Source organism: Euprymna scolopes, chromosome 23 (genome assembly GCF_053919585.1).
Source record: "Euprymna scolopes isolate OS-2025 chromosome 23, ASM5391958v1, whole genome shotgun sequence".
Lineage (NCBI taxonomy): Eukaryota > Metazoa > Mollusca > Cephalopoda > Sepiida > Sepiolidae > Euprymna > Euprymna scolopes.
Window position 1 is genome coordinate 114184640 of NC_136504.1, and position 26319 is coordinate 114210958.

General features: G+C 35.6%; 1 protein-coding gene across 1 annotated transcript in view; it reads right to left on the bottom strand.

Moving 5' to 3' along the window:
- The window catches only part of LOC145246134 (disintegrin and metalloproteinase domain-containing protein 12-like), a 483466-nt gene that overhangs the window by 282017 nt on the left and 175130 nt on the right, over window positions 1–26319 (bottom strand). Inside the window, exon 2 of the mRNA XM_080107984.1 lies at window positions 9656–9792. Coding sequence (XP_079964110.1) covers window positions 9656–9792 — 137 coding nt within the window. The remainder of the gene's footprint in view (window positions 1–9655; window positions 9793–26319) is intronic.

Here is a 26319-nt window from a genome sequence, read left to right on the forward strand (position 1 = left end):
TGCAATATGGTTGTCTTCAAATCTAACGTAAACAAGTTCCTGATGAGCCGTTCCACTTATTAACAAATTTACTGAATTTCCATTACTAATGATTACTATATTGTCCAATTTCTACTGTACACTCTTTAACCCTCATCCTCGAGTGGCCGCTTGGCCTTGATAAGTGGTGATGCCTATGTAAAAAAAACAAATAAAAAAAACATTTGGCCTCTTACTCTAGTACGTATGTCCAAAATTCGTAATTATTGGTGATTAGTTTGAAACTTGAGATCCAATCATGCCGAAGTCGCCCACACACGATGCATGTTGCTACGTGAATTCTTGTAGTTGTTAGCGAATGTAATAGATTTTGATAAAAATTAGAATAAAGATTCTAGACATTAGGTTGAGTGTCATAATTTCTTGATTTCAATCTTTCTAAGGTTTTGTACCACATAGCTTATTTGCTTAGAAATCAAGCACGCAGAACCGAAATGAATATAAAAGCAGACATGCCAGCCGTTACGCCGCGGAAGACACTCACCATTTTTTCATGAATTTGACATTTTAAAAACGAAAAAAAAAAAATAATAATAAATGAATAATCAATGATAATTTCGTAAAGTTTTAAGTTTCTAAAGTTACAGTCGATTCTATGACAGATTTAGTTACGCGACGTGATTAAAATATCAAATGATTCAGAGGTTTTAAATATGGCGACAAGCTTTCAGAAAATGAGGAAACACTACAGCGGATTAATTCTATTGCTTTGAGTGAAAAAAAAATTTAAAAATAAAAAAGACATAATCACCTTGCCACACCGTGTAATGTTATGGGAGTCCCTAGAACATGGAGGGGGGAATTGAATAGTGTATGTATTTATATATACGGCATACGGACGTCTATAACAACAACAAACAAACAAACAAAACAAATAAAAATTGTGTCGAGGTCAGAACAAATGACACACCGGTTCTCGTCAGATCACTGAAGTTAAGCTACGTTGACCCTGGCTAGTACCAGATGGGTGACCATTTGAGAATTTTAGGCGCTGTATTTGCTCTCCGCTTATCTCAGCATTGTTTCCAGTCGTCCTGAACCCTCACTTGCCACTGGTATTTAACAATGCCGACTCAGTAGAGGTGTGGTTAGAGATTGCACAACTCTAGCCACAAAAAAATTCACGTGCAGGCACCGTTAGTGGGTATCTAGAGTCTGTCAAGTCTGAAGGAAGCCACCATAATCACTTTGTGTATGTATGTACAGTTAATTTAAGTTCATGACAGGACAGGAATATACATAAATACCTTTACAACATAAAAAAAAAAAATACGACAATCACCTTCGTACATCGTGTAAGGTTATGGGAGTCCCTATAACATTGGAGGGGGGGGTATGAATCTTGTATATATTTACGCGTTTCTTTTATCGTCTCGTAAATCTGACTGTCTAGTGCATGCGAGTGTATATGTGATTGTCTTTCTAACGAAGCCTAACAAGGATTAAATGCGGAAAATTCTGTGTAGCATATATATCTGTTCCCTTACACAAAATTAGCAAGTAAAAATATGTCGGACGACACCATTTCAAGCGTTTAGGAAAGAGAGAAAGCAAGTAGCAAGTCCAACATTCTCTCTTCGGACAGTCTTAAATGAATTTTTAAAAATCCTTCATTTTGTTTCCACAATGAAACGTTTCCTTTTCTTTTTTTTCTTCCCCCCCCCCTTTATTCTTGAGATGTTTTTCTTTTTCTTTCTTCCTTAACTTTACTGATTGAAATCTATCTCTACTATTATATAAAAGTCACTTTGTGTGTGTGTGTGTGTGTGCCTTCCTTCCTCATAGGTTCCGAAACGGCTGAGCCTATCATTGTCAAATTTCACACAAAGCTAATTTATATGTCTGGCAGTGTTCTTAGATATGTTTTGTACAGAAATTCATCCGATAAGTATAAAAAAAAAAAATCCGCTCTTAAAAATAGCTTTTCTCTCTTAGAGATTAAAAAAAAGTAGTTTTACAGGGGAACATTTTGCGTTACACCGGTTAAAAGAAATAATAAAATCTCAGCAAATCGTTAAAAAAAAAAATTATTGTCAACTGAAAATATAGATCAGTGATAGAGCACAGATCGAATGATTCCCTGTTCAAACTCGGGTGTAACCTCGCCATTTCATTTTATTTATTTCTTATTAATGATTTTAATTTACGATAAAAGAACATATACCATTTAAAATCGCCGCAAATCATTTCTTCATTTGCATATTTTAAAACTAAACATTAATCAGAAGTGACTTTTCAAAGGCATTCATCATCAAGCCCAAATATCAGCTGACGTTATATTATAAACAAACACAGACGGAATTTGATGAACGATATTATCATTATTATTTTTTAATGATTTTATTCACTTTTTTTTTTTTTTTTTGCGAATCAGTCCACCACGCAAATTATTCCTATATATAATAATCAATAGGGGATCGATTTTATAATAATACATACGGAATCTGCATGAATTAAAATATCATGTTTAAGCGTAATGTATAACCGGGCAACACCGAGCGGCCATTTATTATTCTTATGTATGAATATGACTGAACGCTAATGAATTTTTTTCCACCGCAATTTTGGACGGAGAGTGTAGACTCGATTTAATAAAATAAACAGACGTGTACGCACTCCTACACATATAATATTATATTATCTGCCCACCTTCCGATTTCTCAAACTATTTGGCCTTGTGCCAAACAAAATAGAGCAGAGCTGTATACTCAACTACCACACGTGCACAAAATCCTTTATTCACGCATGTCTTTATCGCTGCCGCCGTCACGAACACAGTTTGTTTTTCGTCTGCTGATAAAACTCACTCCAACAGTACACTGGTTTTTCGTATATTAAATATTTATTTTATTTAAAGACAGAAAATATCAGAGGAGACAGAGAAAGACTGATCAATAACTTCATCTTGTTATATTACCTATTTACTATGCCTCCCCACGGGACAGAGTTAGACACCAGGGTCGTTTTTTAACGTGGAGAAAAGGTACAAAAATAAAAATTGTCTCAGTCGTGAAGGATTTCTCCTCCACCGAAAGAGAACAAGAAAATGAAGTGCAGCATCTGAAGAACAGATACTACAGTTTGATCTTGTAGCCGACCACGTATGTCCCTCTCTTTTCTTTGAACAACCCACAAGACACGTCTGGTTGAAATCTCGCCGATGAGGAGAGATTCCACCAGAAGTCACTTGACCCCCCTCGACTTTTGCCGGGGGGGGGGACCTCTGACCTTAAAACTTTTCCACTGCAGATACGGCTTGATTTATGTAACCTCTCTACCATACAACCTCTTTCTTACAGAAGAGAGGTTGCTAGTCTTTTTCTACTCTATTATTATTATTATTGTTATTTTCATAGTAGGCGCTCGACTGAGCTCCGATCTATGACTACCTCCGTAAAACATTCACAACAAGAACTCGTATATCTACAACAACTGTAAACATTTTCCCTATCTTCCTCTTTGTGCCTAAAACTAAGAGAATCTAATGTAAACAAATTCCTGTTAAGACATCCTCATAAATAAACAAATTCCACTCAATTTAAATCATTAAGGATTACTTCACTACCACCTTAGATTCATTAACCCATATCCTCGAGTGGCCTTCGGGCCTTGATAAGCGCTGATCCCCAAGTTAAAAAAAAAAAGAAGAAAACTTCCATGAACAAAGTTTCTTTCCAAGAACTACACACACAATATCATGGAGCTATTGCCTAGCTGACTATAATGTAGTCATTTTTAAATCCAATAACAGACATCTTGCTGCTCAACTCCCTACTTAGAATGTCTCTGTAGGTGTATGGTCACTTAAAAAAAAAAAATTTTCTTTTCGAGCTGTTGTTTTACATAATCAAATTCTGCCCAGCTTTAACAAATCGTTACCATTCCTCACGGGTTAACCTGATGAATTCGCTAGTCCTTATATTCCAGTGACCTTTGCGCCTTGGAAAGTGGTGACCCATTTAGTACATGAAAAAGAAAACAGCAATCCTAAAAACTATAAAGATAAAGCTACAACAGCGAGCTAAAAAGCTGAAACTATAGTCAAGGGCGACCTGAAGGCTCCCTTTTCATTAGCTGTTTCACCGAGCAGTAAATGAGGGTGCTACTCCACTTGCTCTTGATCCTACCCTTATTATGCCGAGTGTTTAGCAAGTGGGCATCAAGTACCATTTTTTTCTTGTCTTTGGTATGACTAAACTGAAAATTGAACCCTGGCCTTCCGACCTATTAGCAAACACTTTTACCATTACTAGTGGACCTGTGGAAATTCCACGGCGGCATCTTTCATATGTAATATATTGCTGCTGGGCATTCTGTGGACATGTGGAGACCCCACGATATTATTGTAGCCCTTTTGATAAAACTATAAAATTATTTATCAAAGTAATCTGGTCAATGTAGTGTCAGAATATATTTGGTTATTACGGTTTATCTTCAATATTCTTATAGGAGTCTGTGACATAGTTCCATTTTATGGACGCACAGTGTGAATGGAAACCTCACGATATCATTATACCATCTTTAGACAGAACAGATACTACCCTTGGATTCTAGCCAGAAGATCAAGAAGGTATATTTAAAGCTTCATGTACAGCCTAAAAACGACATCATGTTTTTTTTTTTGTTTTTTTTTTTTTTACTTTTAATTTTTTTTTTTACATTGCATCTTCAGTGATCGGGAGATCCTATTTATTAAAAAGGGGAATAGAAGGTGATAACACTACGAACAAGCGTATCTTTATACTAATTTAATGTTCGTAGTATTTTATCATCTTCTATCCTTCTTTTTAATAAATAAGATCTCCCGATCGAATAATTTATAATCTGGAAACCATGACACACACGTACATTAAAAGGTAGTATGGTATAATTTACAAATGTCAAGTGGGCCGATAAAAGCTAAATGACCGAATATAGTAGAGGGCAAATTGAAGGTTGGTTGGTTGGTTGATTTTGTTTTATGGCATATCAACCTTTTTCCGGTTATTTAATGCCGAATCTAGTTATTTTGAGGAACGATTTTTAATGGAGTATATTTTTTTTTTAAGTCGGTTTCTATTTAACCCATAGTTGGTTGGGACCCTAACAGGTACTACCACTCCGGGTCAGAGTGGACCTGGGAGCAATGGCAATTAAAGGGTGGCTCCACACTCCTCAAGGCCCGCAAGGTGGGGCCTCACCATCGGATATAGTTTAAGGTCATATCCAGGACCGCAAATTGAAGGATCCCTTTTCAATAGCTACTACACTGGGATGTAGGGGAGGGTGCCACTCTATTCTGAGGGTTACTCCACTTTCCCTTTGATGCTACCCTTATGAGTTTTCAACAAAAGAGCATCTGTAATGTTGTAACCCTTTGGCTGTGATCACAGCGTGGTATCTCTTAACTACGACAGTCAATGCCAAGGGTCAAAACATTAATATTAATTGATCCGAGCGACAGCGTGTTGCTGGATCGATTATTATTATAAAAAAAAAAAAATTAAATTCGAAAAATATGAGTGACTGCTGAAAGAATAAAGAAAACTACAAAGGAATTTTTAACTTGAAAAATAAAGGTAAACGAAAGTTCTGGAGGAATTTTAGTTTGAATAAATGAAATAACTATATTTCGGCTTACGTCAGCGTTGGGGTTTGGACACGTGATGATGACGTAATCATACAATTGGTTATTTGGATAATTTAAACGCGACCCCCCCCCCAAAAAAAAGAACAATTGGGACTGCTAGACCTTTGAATTACCAATTGTTCTTTTATTGTTTTTTTTTGTTTTGTTTTTTTTTTGGGGGGGGGGTCGCGTTTAAATTATCCAAATAACCAATCGTTAATACTGTCTGCTCTTTTTTTTTTTTTTTTACATCCTTCATTTTTGTATTACGTTTAAGTTATTTTAAACCCCACTCTTCCCATATTAAATAATAATTTCGAAATAATAACGTAAATATTTCAATGCGCAGGTCATACGCGCATGCGCAACCGGATGTCGTAAACCGGAAAGTGGGTTACATACATCATTACAAGATCATTTGAGTTAATTCAAAGGTCTAGCAGTCCGAGAAATGAAACTATTAGAGAAGTTTTTTCCGCATCTGAAGACCTTAACAGTGAAGGGGTGGATTTTGCTACTCGTTGGATAAGTCAAGAGTTTGTACCTTGAAGGGGCACAAGTGCTACAAGTTCATCAGGACACACTACATAAATGTAAAATACACACACTATATATATATATATATATATATATATATACGCATATATATGTACATTAATATACAGATAATATATAACCACCACCCCAAAGACATCAAGTACCATTTTTTAAGGATTGAACCCTGATCTCCCAGCTCATTAGCGAACACTTACCATTTTGTCAAACGGGTCGGTTAAACAACAACAACAACAACAACAACAACAGAATTAACCAAAAAGCAGGCCAGCCGAGACGGCATAAAATCAGCAGACAGAAAGATGAGAATCGCAGAAAAATGCTAATCATGTTGCAACTGTAATAGCATCATCATCATCATCTCAGGTGGTTATCATCACTTAGCAAAAACAAGAAAAACAAAAACACATCTGATGCTGGCTGTGGGAGCCATATTAAGTACAGAAATCGTATAGATGATAAAAATAAGCTAAAATAATACGAAAACCCACAGCGTTCAATCCGATGGATGAGAGCAAGAGAAAATCAAAGGCAAAATATTTCCACTACCGAACAAAGAAAACTTCTGTTAGGCATTTTTTTTTTTATTATTATTATTATTTCATTTACTTTAGTTAGTTTTAAGAGATCAATGGAGTTAATAATTGCATTCAAGAACTTTCCAGACTTTTATTTTTTGTACAGGCATTTAAAATTGTCATAGACTCTTGAAAGTTCACTTATTCACACAATTGCGATACATCTTACGATATGACTGACCGATTTTTATGATTTCAGGTTAAAATGAACAGCTACAGCAATAATTGGAATACACCCTACTAAAGCCTGATTGTCACAGCTGGTGAATTTCAAAAATGCAATCTGGACGTGAGGACACTTTAAAAGAACGATATGCAATAAAATTCTGTTTTAAAATTGGAAAAAATGCCACAGAAACGTATGGAATGCTTCAGACTGCTTTTGGACCATATTGCGTGAATCCAGCACCAGTTTTTTGAATGGCATGAGAGATTCAAGGAAGGCGGGAAGTCTGTGAGGGATGGTGAGAGGAGTAAGGAAGTCAAAACACTAGAGTTGATTGGCCAAATAAAGAATTTCATGGATAAGGATCGTCATGAGACAATAAGTGCACAGTTTGATGTCAGTGTGGGAACTGTACACACAATTATTCGTGAGAAATTGAAGATGCGGAAGATTTGCATTAAGTTTGTCCCAGGAGTGCTCAGAGAAGATCAGAAAGAAAGACGTTGCTATGGGGATCAAGAGAGTTCCTCTGATAAGGGAGTAAGAGAGGGGAAAGGAAAGCAAGAAAAAAGGAAGATGTGGAGAAGGAAGGCAGAGGGAAGACGAGGGAGAAGAAAGAAAAGGGAAAGAGAAAGTGAGGAAGAAGAATGAGAGAGGAGGAGGGAGAAAGAGAGGTAATATACAAGAGAGAAGAAGGGTAAAAGTGAAGCACGGTGAGAAGAAGAAAGTAGAGAGAAAAGAGTAAAAAAAAGAAAAAACAGAAAAAATAGAAAAAGAAAAACAGAAAAAAAGAAAGTTATTTTTTTATTATTGTAGTATGTATTGTCTTTATATCCATGCAACAAGCAACTTCAACCCATTAGAAATAAATAAAATAAAAACCGATTAAACGAAATCTTTTCCAAACCAAAACGATTACTATTATAGCCGGTAAAAATATTTGTACATATAAATGCAGAACGAGATGCAGGAAAGAAGTGAACGCTTTCTTTTTTTTTTTTTTTTTTTTTTTTTTCAATCTAAAAACTCGTTTTGTTAGATGCAAAAGCACAAGAAATCATCTCTTAAAAGTAAAACTTATGATTAAATTAACTTTCGTCATATGGTCATATCCTAATCTATTGTGGACGCGTATGCATCAATAGTCTTAAGAAATGAAGAAACCATCAATTTCTCCCAGCTTTTTTTTTTTTTAGTTCATTCCATATAAACACTGGCCTATTTTTCCCACCTCTTTTGGTTCATTTATACAAAAAAAAAAAAAAATCTTACCAACTCTTTTGGTTTATGTGATATAAAAAATCTGACCTATTTTTATCCAGCTATTTTGGTTCATTTATTAAAAAAATCTGACCTATTTTTATCTAGCTGTTATGGTTCATTCATATAAAAATCTGACCTGTTTTCCTCAGCTATTTTGGTTCATTCATTAAAAAATATGGCCTATTTTTCCCCAAGCTATTTTGGTTTATTTATTAAAAAATATGGCCTATTTTTCCCCAGCTATTTTTGATTCATCTATTATAAAAATCTGACCTATCTTTATCCAGCTATTTTGGTTCATTTATAAAAGAAATCTTACATATTTTCCCCAAGCTATTTGGTTCATTTGATATAAAATCTGACCTATTTTCCTTAGCTCTTTTGGTTCATCTGATATAATTTTTATATATTTTTCAGCTCTTTTCGTTCGTTTCATATAAAATTCTGGCCTACCCCTCCCCTTCCCGAGCTCTTTTAAAAAACATGTTTTATTTGTTCCCAACTATTTTGGTTCATTTGATATAAAGATTTGCTCAGTTTTTTCACAGCTCAGCTACTTCAAACGATATATATTCCTTTAGCAGAATGCAATCAAGAGAGAGAATTTATATCCAACATAATCCTTCTTACCTTTGTGCTCGGGTGTATCAGCAGACATCAAAGTATATGGACAACAACTATGAAGAAGAACGTGAATGAGATAACCGGTTCATAAATGATCGGCCCTCAATGGTAGAACCGTGATTGGTCAATAATACGAATGGCCAACCTTGTCCCTCCTTCCTGTTCTCCATTAAAATCTTAATCTAAAGTCTCTGCAATCTATCCTGATTTATTTTTTATATATAGAAATCGCTCCAGACAAGACATGAACTCACTTGATGTAAGTAGTTAAAAAAAAAAAAAAACTACTTTAAGGTAAAAAATTTGCCAAGAGTAAATGTTAGGTAGAATAAATTCTGACCCAGAAAATAACAATTCTTCCTTCTTTGTCAGAAACATGGTTGATGGAATATGAGAACTAAAAGACAAAATAATTCTTCCCTCTTTGCTAGAAACGTCATTCATGAAATGTAATGTAGCCATTATGCTCAAACCGTGTTCATTACATTTCAAACCTATCTCAAACCCCCATACCGTCTGGCACCGTCAGAAAGGAACAAACAAAAATAAAAATCCAGGTCGGCATCTTTTCGTTTTTAACAAATGCATTCATTACCGTTATTCTCCCGTCCCGACACCACTTAAAAAGTTTCTCGCTGCCACATGTCCATCTAACCTGGTACGCGTTTCTCTTTCTCCCAACTGCGCGCAGGTCACAGCCGGCCCATTCTCGCCTTCACTTTTCACGTCTGTCTCTGTCGGCACAGACTTTTTTTCTCTCCAACCAAGTGGCATCTTTTTTTCTTTTTCGTCTCGCACAGGAATTGAAAAATGCTAACTTACCTGATAAAACGTATCTTTCACTAAGTGTCCATCATGGTAAATGGCCGGTTGTACAATCTCATAGGAATGGTTATGATCCTTAAGAAAATGTGACGAGCGTATACTACTGTGACTCGTATTATGTATTATGTGAGTATCTGAAAAGAAATTAAACAAAAATAATTGTTCAAAGGGTAGAGTATCAGAGATGATTATATATATTTCTGGAAAAATATATTTTCTTATTACATATCAAACCTTATATAAGAAGCTCAATGTAATTACAGAGCAATATAGAAAATAAATGACAAAAAGTTATTCCAAAATTCATGATGTTGACCATCTTATAATTTATTCCTTTAATTAAGTTGACTTATACAATTATTGACAGTATCTGTTTCGTAGCGCAAAATCAATCCCTTAATTATTATATCAATCAGTGAATCTATTCTGCCCTTAACTCATCAGAAGAAATAGCAACAATCAATCCGTCAAAAGGAATTGAAATGTGATTTGAGATGATAAAAATCCGAAAATTGGAAGAGAAGCTGAAGTTACCTTCATATTTTCCATTACGCCATATTGAATTTTTATCAAAGTCATTAAACCCAACTATTCGTACTAACAATTTTAATTAATTTGTGAATCTTTTACAAAAATGTTCTATTTAATAATTAGTAAATTTATTAATTCTAAGTTTTGTATACATACTTATGAAAATAATATCAACAAATTATAAACTATTATACATGTTTGTATATACGAAACTAAACTAAGCTAAAAAAAAAAAAAACGATTGATCATTTCAGTAGTTATCATAACTAAATAATTGATCCGAAGTGAAAACCATACATAATTCAAATCTATTAGCTATTATAATCAAACTCATCAATCGTTACAATTATAATTTTTAAAATCATACAATTCAAAAACTATACTTACGTTTTGTTCCTATTTACAATGCCTCCCCACGGGGCAGAGTTAGACACCGGGGTCGTTTTTTAATGTGGAGAAAAGGAACAAGAATAAAAATTGTCTCAGTCGTGAAGGATTTCTCCTCCACTGACAGAGAACAAGAAATTGAAGTGTAGATCTGAAGAACAGATACTACACTTTGATCTTGACCCGAAGGCGTTTTGTTAAGTTTAAAAATAATCTGAAAATTCTTTTATATCGTAATTGTCAATAATTAAATTTACTTAATAATAAAGCGAGGCACAGTTAACTCCCTTGGAACAAATCTAACGAAATTAACTTTACTTATATTTATTAATTTTTATTTTCACAACGTATAGACATCCAAATTCAACTAATAATTAATTTTTTAATTTTTATATAGTTTTAATGTCTTTCACTCAATATTATTTTTAAAAAAACAAAAAAAAAACTAAATCGATTAATATTATAAATTAATTCACTAATTTTTCCAATACATCATGGGGAAACAAATGGATGAAACGGTGGAAAACTGAACTGGCCTCCAGCCAACGTTCGTTTCTGCAAGTCAACTTTTTGATTGACATCGCTAAATTTGAACACTTTCCACTTCCTATGGCTTCATTCATATTTTCTTTCACTTTCTTTTCCGCCTTCGCGTCACGGGTTCGAACCTACCTGCCTACTAACACTTTATTTGTTTTTTGCTCAACACACATCTCCAAACACCCGGGCAACGCCGAGTACCCCCACTAGCAAATATATATATATAAAAAAAAGAATGAGTAATAATAATAATAATGCTATTATTATTTGCATTACCCAGAAAAATATTTGTTGGTTAAATATATTTCTCCTTCAATGGAATTTGTGTAAACATCAAAATCTGACAATACAGAAGCCAAAAGACATTTCTTCCATTATTCATTTTTAGCGCCTTTGAAAATCTGTTAAATTTACACACAAAATGATGACGTCACTGATTTTGCTATAAAATTTTACGATTTTACACAGGGAAGTGGTGAGTGAGTAGTCACTTTCTGTTTGAAATGGAAAATTTTGTGTGTGTGTGTGTTTGTGTGTGTGTGTGTGTCTGTGTGTGTGTGTGTGTGTGTATGTTTGTGTTTCTTTTCAGGGAGAAGGAGAGACAGTGGTTAAACAGAACTGAGTCATGTGCCCTCCTTTAAGGAATATAGGCTAAGTTATCAGATTCTACATCTCCACATGGAAATTTCTCTAGATGTCCGTCAACCCAGCCTCCTTGTTGCCTTCCTTGACAAAATACCCAAAGGAAGCCTTTTTTTCTTCAAAAAAATCCATAAAAGAGGATCCTTAACATAGACCCCAGATGCAGCCATACTTCCTGAGAGGGAAACACCCTAAAACATTCAACAAGTTATCATTTTACTTGAGCTTTAATTTCCAGCCTCAAAAAAGTTGCAAGTTTCAACCTCCTCTACCTCACCCCATTCCGATATTGTCCCCCACCCACCGCATCATTTACAAACAGTAAGATAAAAAAAAAAAAAAAAAAATAGAAATAAAAAAAAAAAAATTAAAAAAATAGACGTTTTGGTTTAAATGCTCCTGGGCAAGGAAATTGAATAATGCGTCTCCTGTGAGACTTGGGTTTTACATTTTGACTTTTTGGAGAAAAAAAAAAAAAAAAATGGGGGGAAAAATGGAAATGAAATATGAAAGAAAAAAGGAAAGAAAACAAAGCAATGGAAAAGAGTAAAAGAAAATAAAAATAGAAAGAAAAAATTAAAAGGGAAATGAAAAGAAAAGGAGGAAAAGGGGGAGGAGAGGAATAGAAAGAAAAAAATGTAAACTGAGAAAGATGAAAAGAAGGTGGGGTGGGGGTATGAGCTTATCTAATTTCCTAAAATTGTTCTTTATATATATATATATATATATATATATATATATATATAAACTTTGACACCATTAAATTCCAGAAAAAAATTAAGAAATGACACGTTATATATAGATATTTTTTTAAAGGCCCAATAAGTACGTCTGCCTTTAGTTGTTATTAATTTTTTAAGAATTGGATGGACGGAGAAGCCACTTCCAACTTTTTAAAAATTGATATTACTACTTTTTATTTTAATTTTTCAAAATATAAATAAAATATAAATAAAAATCATATCTAGTGATGGGCAACATCAATAACAAAGCAGAGATAAAGGTCAAACGCCGTTGACAATAGAATCAAACAATATGGTGAGAGCAAAGTAAGGTTTTCAGTCAGTTCTCTCCAAGCCATGTTAACAAATCACGACCAAATGATGTAGAAATCAACCAAGTCTACGTCACTCACCAGAGGAGGAAATAATACTTTACTTATTTTATCTCTCCTAAGTACATTCAGAGATTTAGTAGAGAAGCCAGCAAACGAAAAAATACATAAATAAAAAAAATACCATAGAGTCAAAAATTCAAATAAATGTTACCAAGGGCAAGATAAGTTACTCTTCAGCCTACCTGAATAAGTTTTGTTATAACATTTTGTTTTGCTTCCATTACTAACAATTACTGTATTGTCCAATTGTCTACTGTATACTCTTTAACCCTTATCCTCGAGTGGCCTCTTGGCCTTGATAAGTGGTTATGCATTTGTAAAAATTAAAAAAATATATATTTCAAAGCTTTTGTTCGGTTTTAAAACCAAATAGTGACAAATTAATAAGTTAAACCAACAACAACATGGCCGAAAAGAACATGCTGTCTTTGGAGTGTCAATAATAGCCCAAAAGTCCAAAAATAAACAAAATACTGGTAGAAATCCACCCAATAAGTGCCACCGTGACAATTAGTGGGTGGATTTCTATCAGTATTTTGTTTATTTCTTTATTTTGTATATTTGAATTTTTTTTTTTCATTTGTTGGCTTCTCTTCTAAATTCCCTTTATTCCAATAAAATCTTAAAGAAATTCAGCGAACGTCCCCTTTTGTCATTCCTGCATGAGAAGTTTAATTCGTTTAAGAGAGAGAGGGAGAAAGGAACAAACTAAATTATGTGTTCATCAACGTTTCATCTTTATTGCGAGACTTCCTCTGGATGAAACAAATATATACAACATGTTAATGACCATAGAACTCAGTTTGTTCATTTTTTTTTTATCTCTCTATTTCGTCGGAGTACTATTTCCATCGTATATATATATATATATATATATATTCAAGCAAATATTATTAAATGCAACGGTGACACTTTGCTTTATGATTCTTTTTTTTTTATTTTTCGATTTTCCGTATAATCTTTTTTGTATCAAAATCAAAAAATATTAATAAAAGTTCCATAGTTGTTGCTGTCACGAGCGCTTTTGATTCGTCCACGAAGCATCATTAGGTGTTGAAGTAAAAGTCTGAAGGAGCGAAAATGAGAATTAAAAGTGAAAACTAAAATATACAGTAAATGGCGATAAGTAAAAATATATAGAGTCGATGAAAAGTCAATTAAAAATAAAGGTCGTTTAAAAATTCGAGTATTAAAATCAGCGCGTTCATGGACACCGTTAACAAAGTCCGTTGAATACAAACTATGCAAGACATTTTAGAATGTTACTGCTTTTCTTGAATGCGATATCATTTATAGTGGACTGAAGGGTTCTAATGTGTGACGTTTCAAGAATTTTTAATTTTTTAATATTATTTTCATGTTGTATAATGGTTATACTGTCAACGAGGACCTTTCTAAGATTGGAGGGGGACAGTTATGTTATTTTATCAAATGTTTATATATAGAAATAGTATTATTTAGATGCATGGTTATTCGCCGGGACAATGTTGTTGTATGTATATGTTGTTGTATGCATTAATATGGGACGGGAGATTATCTTCAATTGATCTGAATTGATAATTGAGCACCGGACTTATACTAAGTAGATATTAATATGTCCCTCGTACCTATTCCATTTTTTTTTTTTTTTTTTTTTTTTTTTTTTTTTTTTTTTAATGGAGAGTAGATAATGCAGTGGATGTGTTTTCGGCAGCTCCAGTAACTCTCGCTACTCCTTTTTTGTCCCTCAGTCCTCATTCAAATGAGTAATTTTTCAGACAAAAGGTAAAGAAAAAGCTGCTTTCCAGGTCGGTAGTACTTTGTGAACAGTAGTCTGAGATATCGGAAATTTTTCTGTCTATGTCTATCCTTGTGGCCATGTCACTAGTAAGGGTGCTGGAGGTAAATGATTCGTCTGGGCTGACATTATCCGCCTGATAGTCAGGGACCCGAACCTTGGATTAACCACTAAGGAGGCTGTCCTATCAACAGGTGCAATATACTGGGGCTGCTGTATTGCCATTTCGTGAATGGATTCTGGACCATGCAGTAGTCGCTGGTGGGGCCTCTCGATGCCATACTGGTGGGTAATTGTTACGGCTTTACATTTCCATGTGCTACATAAAAAAAATTTCCTGTCCTTTTCTCTCTTACTTTCCCTCTCTATCCTGCTCTAACCAAGTATGCCGACCTGTTCCACATATCCCAAAACCTCAACATGAAACATCTCAAAAAAAAAAAAAAAACTTGAATAAACCGAGAACCCCATCTTCCAACGTAGACCCCTACTACAATGTCTCCTTCTTCAACATCATTTCAACATACATTCCAATCTTCCAGAGGTTGAAACCCAATTACAGGAAACGAAACCAGACATATTCTTTCTAAGCGAAACTGGAATAGGGCCGACCACTTCCCTAGATGAATTCATAATTAACGGATACTCTAACTTAACATCTAAATCTGACCCCCAAGATCGCCATGGACATGGAATATGTGCCTACATTAAAGATGGCTTCCCATGTGGCAGGGATATCTCTAGAGAAGACCCTAATTTACCTTATATGTGCTTCCGGGTTGCACTTGCTTACATCACTGCATTTATATTTGCCCTCTATCGGCCCCATAACAGCAGAGCTACTATCTTTAAGAGTATATCTGAGAAAATAGACCACATCCTGTCTGCACATCCCTCGGCAAACATTCACATTTGTGGCGACTTCAATGTCCATAACGGGGAATGGCTGACCCACTCAAATAAGACAGATGATGAGGGGAGGTTCTGTCATGATTTTGCCATTGCCTATGACCTCACTCTGATTGTTCGCGAGCCCACCCGTGTGCCCGATACTACCGGTCAGTATGCAAGCCTTCTAGACCTTTTTCTCTCAACTTCCCCTGAGCTACGTTCATGTTCCGTTCTATCTCCTCTAGGATCCTCCTACCACTCCGTTGTATCAGTTAAGATAAAAATGAAATGTAATAAGTCCCCAGATGTACCCCTCCACCGTACTGTATACCGATACTCCATGGCTGACTGGGATCGCTTTCATACATTCATATCTGATCTACCTCTGCATTCCATGTTTAAAAAGGATGTGTCCTCTATAGTATCAGACCTAACCGAATGGTTAATTGTAGGCATAGACCGATTCATACCATCTAAAAAAATTCCAACAAAAACTTAACAGTCAGCCATGGTTCTCCCCTGAATGTGCTGCTGCCATCGCGCACAGATATCACTTTTTCCATAGCTACCAACGTAATAGATGCACTGAGACTAAAGCTGCTTTCAGGAACACCAGCAACCATTTTAAAAGCGTAATAAAAAATGCAAGAGAGCTATATGCTCAGTCCGTTAAATCCAAAGTAGCTGATCAGCAGCTTGGTTCCAACCAGTTTTGGCAAATAACAAATAGGATTCTGAACAGAAGTATGCGTTCTATCCCAACCATCATCAATGAACCTGAGGTCATCTCGTCAGCATCAGTCAAGGCCAAACTATTTGCCAAGAACTTTGCAGCTAATTCTACCCTATGCGACGAAGGCCATCAACTTCCCATATTTCCTCCTATAACAGAACACGCTAGGTAATATACAAATATCTGTGTGTGAGGTCACCAAGCTAATCAAGAACCTTGATTCCAGTAAAGCAACTGGCCCTGACAGCATCCCAATTATATTGTTAAAAAAGCTTCAACCAAAACTTGCTCCCACACTTACAAAACTGTTTAAGCGTTGCCTTAAGGAGAAGTGCTTTCCAACACACTGGAAGACATCATCAGTATGCCCTGTATTTAAGAACTCAGGTAATAAGTCATCTCCCTCTCAGTATAGACCACTAAGTCTCCTGTGTGTCATGAGTAAGTTGCTGGAATCCATATTAAATAGAGAAATAGTCAACCACTTCAGTAGAAATAACCTCCTTAGTGACACGCAATATGGTTTCATTCTGCAAGATCTACAGCAGATGTGCTAACGGTTATATCTCTTAGGATTAGCGGATCTCTTGAGAAAGGCTTCCTTTCTAGGGCAATTGCTCTTGACATATCAAAGGCTTTCGATAAGGTATGGCATAAAGGTCTACTTCACAAGATTTCCAGCTATGATATAACTGGAAATGTTTTCTCAATCATTAAATCATTTCTGTCTGATAGGCTCATAAGAGTAGTGGTCGATGGACAAAAATCAGAGGCCTGCAGTATTAATGCTGGAGTCCCTCAGGGGTCCATCCTGGGCCCAACTCTCTTCCTGATCTACATCAATGATCTCCCTAAACACATACTTAAATCATTCGTTGATATCTATGCTGATGACACGACCATCTACGGCAACACATCAAAGGATATAAATGACAAAGTTCTCTGATTCTCTCTCCTCTGATCTTGAGCGCGTGGTTCAGTGGGGGAAGACGTGGCTGGTTACCTTTAATGCATCCAAAACCAAGCAACTATCTTTACATCATCAACGCTCTGATCCTCATCTGGCATTAATTGGGATGGATGGCTCTCGTCTAGGAAAAGCACAATGTTTTGACAAGCTTCTGGGTTTGACCTTTACTCCTGATCTGAAATGGAACACGTACATCAAGTCTGTTGCCAGAGTCGCTGGAAAGATGGTGGGATTCTTCTACCGCTCAAGAAGATATCTCACTACTGATGCAATTCTCTATCTATATGAAAGCCAAGTACGTCCAAAGATGGAATACTGCTGCCATATCTGGGCAAGAGCTGCTAAAAACAGCCTATCCTGCCTTGACAGAGTACAAAATAGACTTCGTGGCTTAGTGGGGGATGCCCTTTTCTCTTCCCTGCAACCTCTCTCCCACAGAAGAGACGTTGCAAGCCTATCTTTCTTTTATCGTTATTTCATGGCAGGTGCTCGTCTGAGATCCAATCTCTGGTCCCCCCCCTCACCAATCTTTTATGAAAAACACCCGTCTAGCTGAAACCACTGTTAAAAATTTTCCCCACTCTCTATCTGTGCCTAAATCAAAACGTACATTCCATGAACAAAGCTTCTTTCTTAGAACTGCCCACCAGTGGAACTCTGTTCCGTCTGCCTGTTTCCCACCTGACTACATCCTGGATGTCTTCAAGTCCAACGTGAACAAATTCCTGATGAACCGCCCCCTTAAGTAGATACTTTATGAAATCTCTACACTAACGTACTGTACATGCAATAACCCTTATCCCTGAGTGGCTTCCAGGCCTTGATAAGTGGTGACCACCTTGTAAAAAAAAAAAAAAAAAATGCCCAATGTATGTATTATTTTCGGAGTTACATTCTCCCATAGAGCATTTGAATTTGGTTTGTTCCAACATTTTTATAGCCGGTGAGGAGTTGTTTATAACCACAAGGTTTTTGTTCTAAACTTCTTGTAGTAGATAATAAATTTAATTTTAGAATAACTCAACAGGCATCAAGTATCTACGTATGATATTTTTTTTATTGCGTTTTCTTCGATTCTGAAGTTCGGTGTCATTTATGTCATTCATATACATATATATATATATATATATATATATATATATATATATATATATATATATACATACACTAGACTACCCGTGACCCGTTGGGTCAGTATATTATACAGGGTGACCCCCCCCCCCCAAAAAAAAACAGAGGACATTCAATTGTTTTTCTGAGTATTTTACAGTCAACGGAGAAAAAAAAGGCCAAAGTGTTTTGATGTGATGTTTTGAATATAATAAACTAGTTATGACCAAAGTTTCATTTCATTCGGACAATACACTAAGAAACGGGGGCTAATTATAGTTGGGGCCCGTTTTTTTTTGGGGGGGGTCACCTTGTATTAGCTATGGAATTCATGTATGAGCGTGACACTTGTGACATAAAGAAAATAGTTTGTTTTTTTGTGACATAACAGAATTATTTCTATGAAAGTATATTAAAATGAAAAAAAGAATATAGATAGATTTCTATGAGTCGTTCTGTTTATTATGATTGATTATTTTTGAAAAAAATTACAGTCACTGAATTATAAGTGGTTGGTCATACTTGTAGGTAAATGTGCACTGAACAGATACCATAATACTTATAATTTTGATATATCTGCTTTTTTTTTTTTTTTTTTTTTTTTTTTTACATCGTTCATTTCTGTATTACGTTTAAATTATTTTAAACCCGACTCTTCCCATGTTAAATAATAATTTCGAAATAATAACGTTAATATTTCAGCGTCCCAATTGTTCTTTTTTTCTTTTTTTTTTTTTCGCTTTTAAATTATCCAACTAAACAATTATTAATACTGTTTGGCTTTAAAAAAAATTTTTTTTTTTACATCATTCATTTCTGTATTACGTTTAAGTTATTTTAAACACCACTCTTCCCATGTTAAATAATAATTTCGAAATAATAACGTTAATATTTCAGCGTCCCAATTGTTCTTTTTTTCTTTTTTTTCGCGTTTATATTATCCAACTAAACAATTATTAATACTGTTTGGCTTGAAAAAAAAATTTTTTTTTTTTACATCATTCATTTCTGTATTACGTTTAAGTTATTTTAAACACCACTCTTCCCATGTTAAATAATAATTTCGAAATAATAACGTTAATATTTCAGTGCGCAGGTCATACGCACATGCGCAACCGGATGTCATAAACCGGAAAGTGGATTACATACATCGTTATAAGCTCATTTGAGTTTTATAATTATATAGATAGATAGATATGTGTGTATTGGTGAAATAATTTTTCTAAATATATATGCTTATATCACACACACATACACACAATTAAATGACTTTTCTGGGAGCAAAAGAAAACGACATAGTACAGTTTCTATTTAGTCAATTTTTCCTATATTGAAACTATTGTTTTAATCCGGATTTATCCACATGAAATATTGCGATAATCTTTTAATCCTTTGTTTATTCGGATTAAAAATACTAACTGAACTTGCAACGTGCGCGTGTGGAGGGAGTTGGGTTCCGGTGAGAGGAAGGGGGGGGGGCCGAAGGAAGTGCTTATTAGGAGTGTGCCAACAAAGTAACCACCTTTAGATCTGTAATCTGCTTAAGTAAATATGGTGATTGTATTTATTACAGCTGTTTTTTTTTTGTTTTGTTTTTTCCCCATGCTGGGAGTACTTTTGGCAGGGGGGGGGGGGGATTAAATCTAAAGGATGTGAGTATAATACGCGGACACAAAACATAATGCAACGCGTTTGAATTGGAAAGAAATGCATGAAAAGAAAGAGAAGAATAGCGTGTGGAATAATCCCATTCAACTTTTATTAGCATTTTAACCCAGTGCGTCTAACAATAAACTCACTCTAAAAACTAGGAACAAAAAAAGGCCGTATTAATTTTAAACTACAGTAGAATCCCTGGATACGGTGGCCCTAGGATACGTTTTTTTTTTTTTTTTTTTTTTTCAGGTAACGATGTGGAATACGATGTTTTCTCATCCCCTGGTTACGGTATTTGCCTCGTCTTACGGTGTTACTTATAACTAGCAGGACCTGTGGAAATTCCACAGGGGACTCATTCATATGTAGCATCTTGATGTCGGCATTCTGTAGATGTTCAGTGTAAATGGAGACGCTCTGATATTATTGTACCTATTTACAATGCCTCCCCACGGGACAGAGTTAGACACCAGGGTCGTTTTTTTTTTTAACGTGGAGAAAAGGTACAAAAAATAAAAATCGTCTCAGTCGTGAAGGATTTCTCCCCCACTGAAAGAGAACGAGAAATGGAAGTGCCGCATCTGAAGAACAGATACTACACTTTAATCTTGCCCAAAAGGCCAGGTATTTATTTGCTCCCTCACCGATTTTTAATGTGAGGAGTGAAGGGGAAATGGGGACCAACTCCCCGGGGAGTAGGGGAGCTGGATAGTGACAATTGGTATGAAGGGTTGCCCCTACATTGACCAAGGTCTTATATGTGGGGTCGCCCCCACATATGGTCTTTGCTTGCAGTATCTGCCGGAACAGATGGTATTTATTTGCTCCCACACCGAGCAAATTAGGCACAAGGCCGATTTTTAATGTGAGGAGTGAAGGGAGGGGGAAGGGAAAAAGGGGACCAGCTTCCGAGAGGTGGGAAATGGGAGCTGGTTAATGGTCAGGCATGTGGGGTTGCCCCCACATCTGGTCTTTGCTTGCAGTATCTGCCGGAACAGATGGTATTTATTTGCTCCCCCACTGAGCAAATTAGGCACAAGGCCGTTTTTAATATGAGGTAAAAACCAGCTCCCCTTAAAGTACGCAAAAAGGGGGCACTCTGGTTACCAAAAATAATAATTGTCCCAGTATAGAGGGTTTCCCCTCCATTGACTGGTACAAATTATCTTAAGTGCAGTATCTGCCGGAACAGATGGTATTTATTTGCTCCCCCACTGAGCAAATTAGGCACAAGGCCGTTTTTAATGTGAGGTAAAAACCAGCTCCCCTAAAAGTAGGCAGAAAGGGGGCACTCTGGTTACCAAAAATAATAATTGTCCCAGTATAGAGGGTTTCCCCTCCATTGACTGGTACAAATTATCTTAAGTGCAGCATCTGCCGGAACAGATACTACACTTTGATCTTGTTTATATATTTTATTGCTTTTTAAAAATTTTGAAAATACAATTAAGTAAAAAACAAAAGATTTTTGAACAACAAAATTAGGCACAAGGCCCTACAAGAAATTGGGGAGGGGAAGGGTTCAGGGTCTTTGTGACTAAAGTGATTAAAAAGTAATAAATGTAGACTTTGGAGTCTTAATCTTGACTGGCAACATTTACCAAAATACCTCATTCATTCTATGGATCTTAAACTAACTACTAAATCCCCAGCGTTTAAGAATCAAAACCATATTTACAATTAATAAACAGTTGTCTGTGTGTTTGTGCATGCATTTTTTTTTTATTTTTGTTTTTAATATTAATTTTGTGTGTGTGTGTGTGTGTGTGTGTGCATGTGTGAAAAAAAAAAGTTCAATTTCATTGGTAAATAAAAAAGTTTTTAAATTAGGAAAAGGATTGCTCGTGGAGAGGGGAAAACTAATTAAAAGTGTTCATATGAAAAACAAAAAATAAATCCTACTGGGTTGTTAGTGAGACCCCCCTGTACTAATCTAGGTGACTAGACCCCCTACACTTTGATCTTGTCCCGAAGGCCATTGTAGCTATTTTGTTAAAACTGCAAAAGTATTTATCTAAGCTAGCACGGACGCCCGGCAAAGGCCAGTCATAAAGTACGCTTAAATATCATATTTTAATTCTTGCAGATGTCGCATATATTATTATAGAGTTAATGTTCTATTGATGTTTATATATTACTAGACTAACCGCGACCCATTGGGTCAGTATCTTATATTTGCTATGAAATTAATGTATGAGCGTGAATTTTTTGTGACATAACAGAAACATTTCTATGAAAGTATATGTAAATGAAAAAAATGTGCACTAGACAGATACCATAATACTTAAAGTTAAATTCAAATTTTGATACATCTTTTAATTTAAACGAAAAAAAAAAAACAGTTGCGATGCTGAAAACGTACACAGTAAAACAATGTTTTATTGTCGCATTGATTACTTATTTGGAAGAAAATTGCGTCAAAATCACTTAAATGTAATACGGAAATGAACGATGTAAAAAAAAAAAAAAAAAAAAAAGGCAGAAAGTATTAACAATTTTTTATTTGGATAATTTAATCGCGAAAAAAACGAGATGCTGAAAACGTACACAGTAAAACAATGCTTTTATTGTCGTGTTGATTATTATGGGTTTATGTACGCATGTGCAACCGGAAGTCATAAACCGGATGTTGGGTTACAACACCCATTACAAGGTCATTTGAATTTTATAATTATATAGATTAAGTTGTGATTTCAAAAATAAAACAAATACATCCTTATGACTTGGGTGCATTAGCTTGAATTGAAACCGAAATAAAAACTTATGAAAAAAATATAACTTCAGCTCCTTCAGCCATAATCGAAACTAAAACCAAAACTTGTGAAGAATTCTTGATAAAATTATTTATAAAAAAAATAGATGACTGGAGTGCCATCAGCTATAATTGAAACCGAAACCAAAACTTATGAAGAATTCTTGGTAAAATTATTTATGACAAGAAATGGAAGTACATCACGATTAAACGACCCGGATGTAAGCGAGACACAGAAAATTACACACACGCTATCGTATTAATATATAGATGTTATTTGATTATATAAATGTGTATTTATATACGAAACTGTATTTTGTTACTAATTTTAAACGCCGTATCCAGGAGTTCTACTGTAGTCTCATCTATAAATATAAAAGCGAAAATGTATGTATGTTTGTATGTGTTCGCTTTTTTTGTATGTCTACAAAAGGCTTCTTTCAGAGAAGCGGTCGCTCGCCTAACAACTTTTTAAAACTTTTTATATCACATATAAATCGTAATATCTCACAGTTAACAATGAAGCTCGCCTGTCTATTTAATTTGCTCGATTTCGGGAAGATAAATATTCAACATTTGTCGCTCGCCGTATGTGGGTTAGTCTTTTTCCTATAACATCTTCCGCAGTAAATGAATACTATCCTGCAGTCAAACTTGACCTCATTAACTCATTAAAACGGGCACCTGCCAAATCCAAGTAAGTAAATAAAATCAAACGTGTTTCCGTTAGCATAGCGCGGTGGGGCAATGGTTAACGTCGCACTTTTTTTTTTCACACTTTAATTTATAACTTTGCCTCAAGGGTTTGGGTTCAATCCTCATACTTTTTTTTTTTTAACCCCCCAATCCCGGAGTTTCCACACACACCTCCAAACACCTGGGCAACGCCGCGTACCCCTTGCTAGTCTATATATATAAAAGGCAAAATGGCTGCACACGTTTTTGTATGTCTTTCTCCGGGGGGGGGGGTACTATATTTTAGAACTTTTTATATACTCGCTAGATCATAATATCTATGATTTGCAAACGGCCGTCGTCTCGACATTTATTTGGAGCAAGTTTAAAAAAAAACAACTGGTTTCCAGTGTTTGTCTTTTTCATATAAATCAGCGAAACTGAATCGAATCAAACCCGCTCACTGGCCTTCATGACCAGGACGTCATGGAGGCAATCAGCTTTGATGAATGTGGTGGGAACTCCTCATATCAGACAATTGCTAATCATTTGGACACTCCCTTTTTGTGGGGAGTTGGTTTTCCCCAACATTGTGGGGAAACAAATAAATGAAAAGGCAGAAAGCTCAACTGGCCTTCAGCCAACGTTCATTTCTGCACCTGCGTATTCACTTAGCAAGTCAACTTTTTGATTAATATCGGTAAATTTGTTCAAGGGTTCGAGATTGCTTGCCTACTAACACATTTTTTTTTTCTTCTTTTACACCTCCAATGCCAAGTACCCTACAAATAGTCATAGACGTTTAGAATGTCAATCCATTTTACTAACAAGTAATTTTCTTTTTTATTTAACTTTTTATTTATGACATTTTTGTCCTCAAAGGAGTCCCCACTTATCAAAGCCCAAAGGCCACTCGAGGATAAGGGTTAATGAATGTAAGGTGGTAGTTTAATAATCAGTAATGGTGTAGATTGGGTAGAATTTGGATTATTTAAGGGGACGGCACAACAAGAATTGGTTTACATTGGACTTGAAGGCTATCATGTTGTATTCAACAGGGAAACAGGCCAGCGGAACAGTGCTCCATATGTAGGCAATTCTGAGAAAGAAGCTTTGTTTATGGAATCTGTGTTTAGATTTAGGCATCGATAGAGAGTGGAAGGGGATTGTTAACGTTATGCATATCAAGGTTGCAGAAATGGACTTTATAAGGTCGGACTTTGGTTCCAAGAAGATCCAAAATATCCAATTCCTTCAAAAATCTCTCCTCACGAGGCGCCTTCCTTTTTTCGGCCATACCTTTCAACCACACTCAGATGACCTCATCTGTAAAGTCATCAATCCAGCTCCACCACCAGTCTAGGAGAAACATCACAGTGGTCATCTCAAGACCTAGCTCAGGACAGTGAAGCAGGATGCTGAATCGTCATGCTTGGTTAGCCAGTGTTCCAGACATGGTGAACTTGTTTGAAAGAGCCGGCCTAACCAACCCAGGGTGAATGCAGCATCCATGACTGTAGCCATGATACCCAAAACATCCAACTCTGACTTAAATTTTTAATTTTAAAATCTTCAAACATTTAGGCAGGTACTTGATTGAACTGCAATCTATGTTCCCCCTCCCCTCAAAAATCTCTCCTTACGCCTTTGTTGGTTCGGTCACGCCCTTTGACGACACCCAGGTGACTTTATATGTGAATTCATTGACTCAGCTCTGTCACCAAACTGGAAGAAACATCGCAGTAGTTAACTCAAAACCTAGCTTAGAACAGTGAAGCAGGATAAAGAACTGATTCAGGGTCGCTGGAACTGCGAATGGCTTACACTCATAATAGAAACAACCTTGAATCGCCGTGCCTGATCAGAGAGTATTCAGTAGTGAATTTGTTTGAAAGAGCCAGGGTGAATCAAGATAACATGACTGATTTTTAATTCTAAAATCTTTCAATATTCAGCCAGGCACTTGACTGAGCTGCAATATATGCCCCCACCACCACCTTGTAAGACATTCATAACAAAAAAACATGTCTAGCTATGACCACTGTCAATAGTTTCGCTTTCTTTCTCTCTCTACCAGAAACTAAACAAATGACATAAGGGGTATAGAGATTTGGGAAAATCTTTTTAATCGGTTTTCGGCCAAAAATTTGGCTGTCAAGGGGTCAAAGTTCAAAGATTTGACCTTTGAAAACCTTACTAAACTCCTCCGCCAATTTTGGGTCTAAACATTTGAAATTTTAGATGTAGATTACTTGGACTTTTTAATTTGATTTGAGCCCAAAACAATAAATTTCTCGGGGTTAAAGTTGGGGTCAAAGTTAAAAAAAATTAACCTTTGCAGTCTCTAACAAATTACTCAGCCAATTTTTGGTCTAAATATTTGAAATTTTACATAAAGTGTATTCAGACATAGGGCAAGCTTTTTAATCGGTTTTTGGCCGAAAATTTGGCTGCCAAGAGGTCAAAGTTGAAAGAGTTGACCTTTGCAGACTCTACCAAACTCCTCTGCCAATTTTGGGTCGAAACACTTGAAATTTTAGATGTAGGTTACCTGGTCATGAGTCAAACTTTTTAATATATATGTGCACATAAAGTTATGAACAGTAAATAGAGCCCGAGAAAAGCCATGCTGAACTGCTAGTAATTAAAAAAAAAACTATTAAAAGAATCGTTTTTGGAATCGGGAAATAGGCACAAATTTTTCAGATTCCGATACCCATAAAAGTTCCGATTTTTTTCAATTTCCGATTAATCGTCCCAACATTACTCTGGAGTGTGATGCTATAAGCCATGACAATCATTGGTTGGTAATGTTTCTTATAATTATCAAAGGTAAGGAGTTTCGTCTTAGTAGCATCCATTTTGGAGTGTTAATGTTTC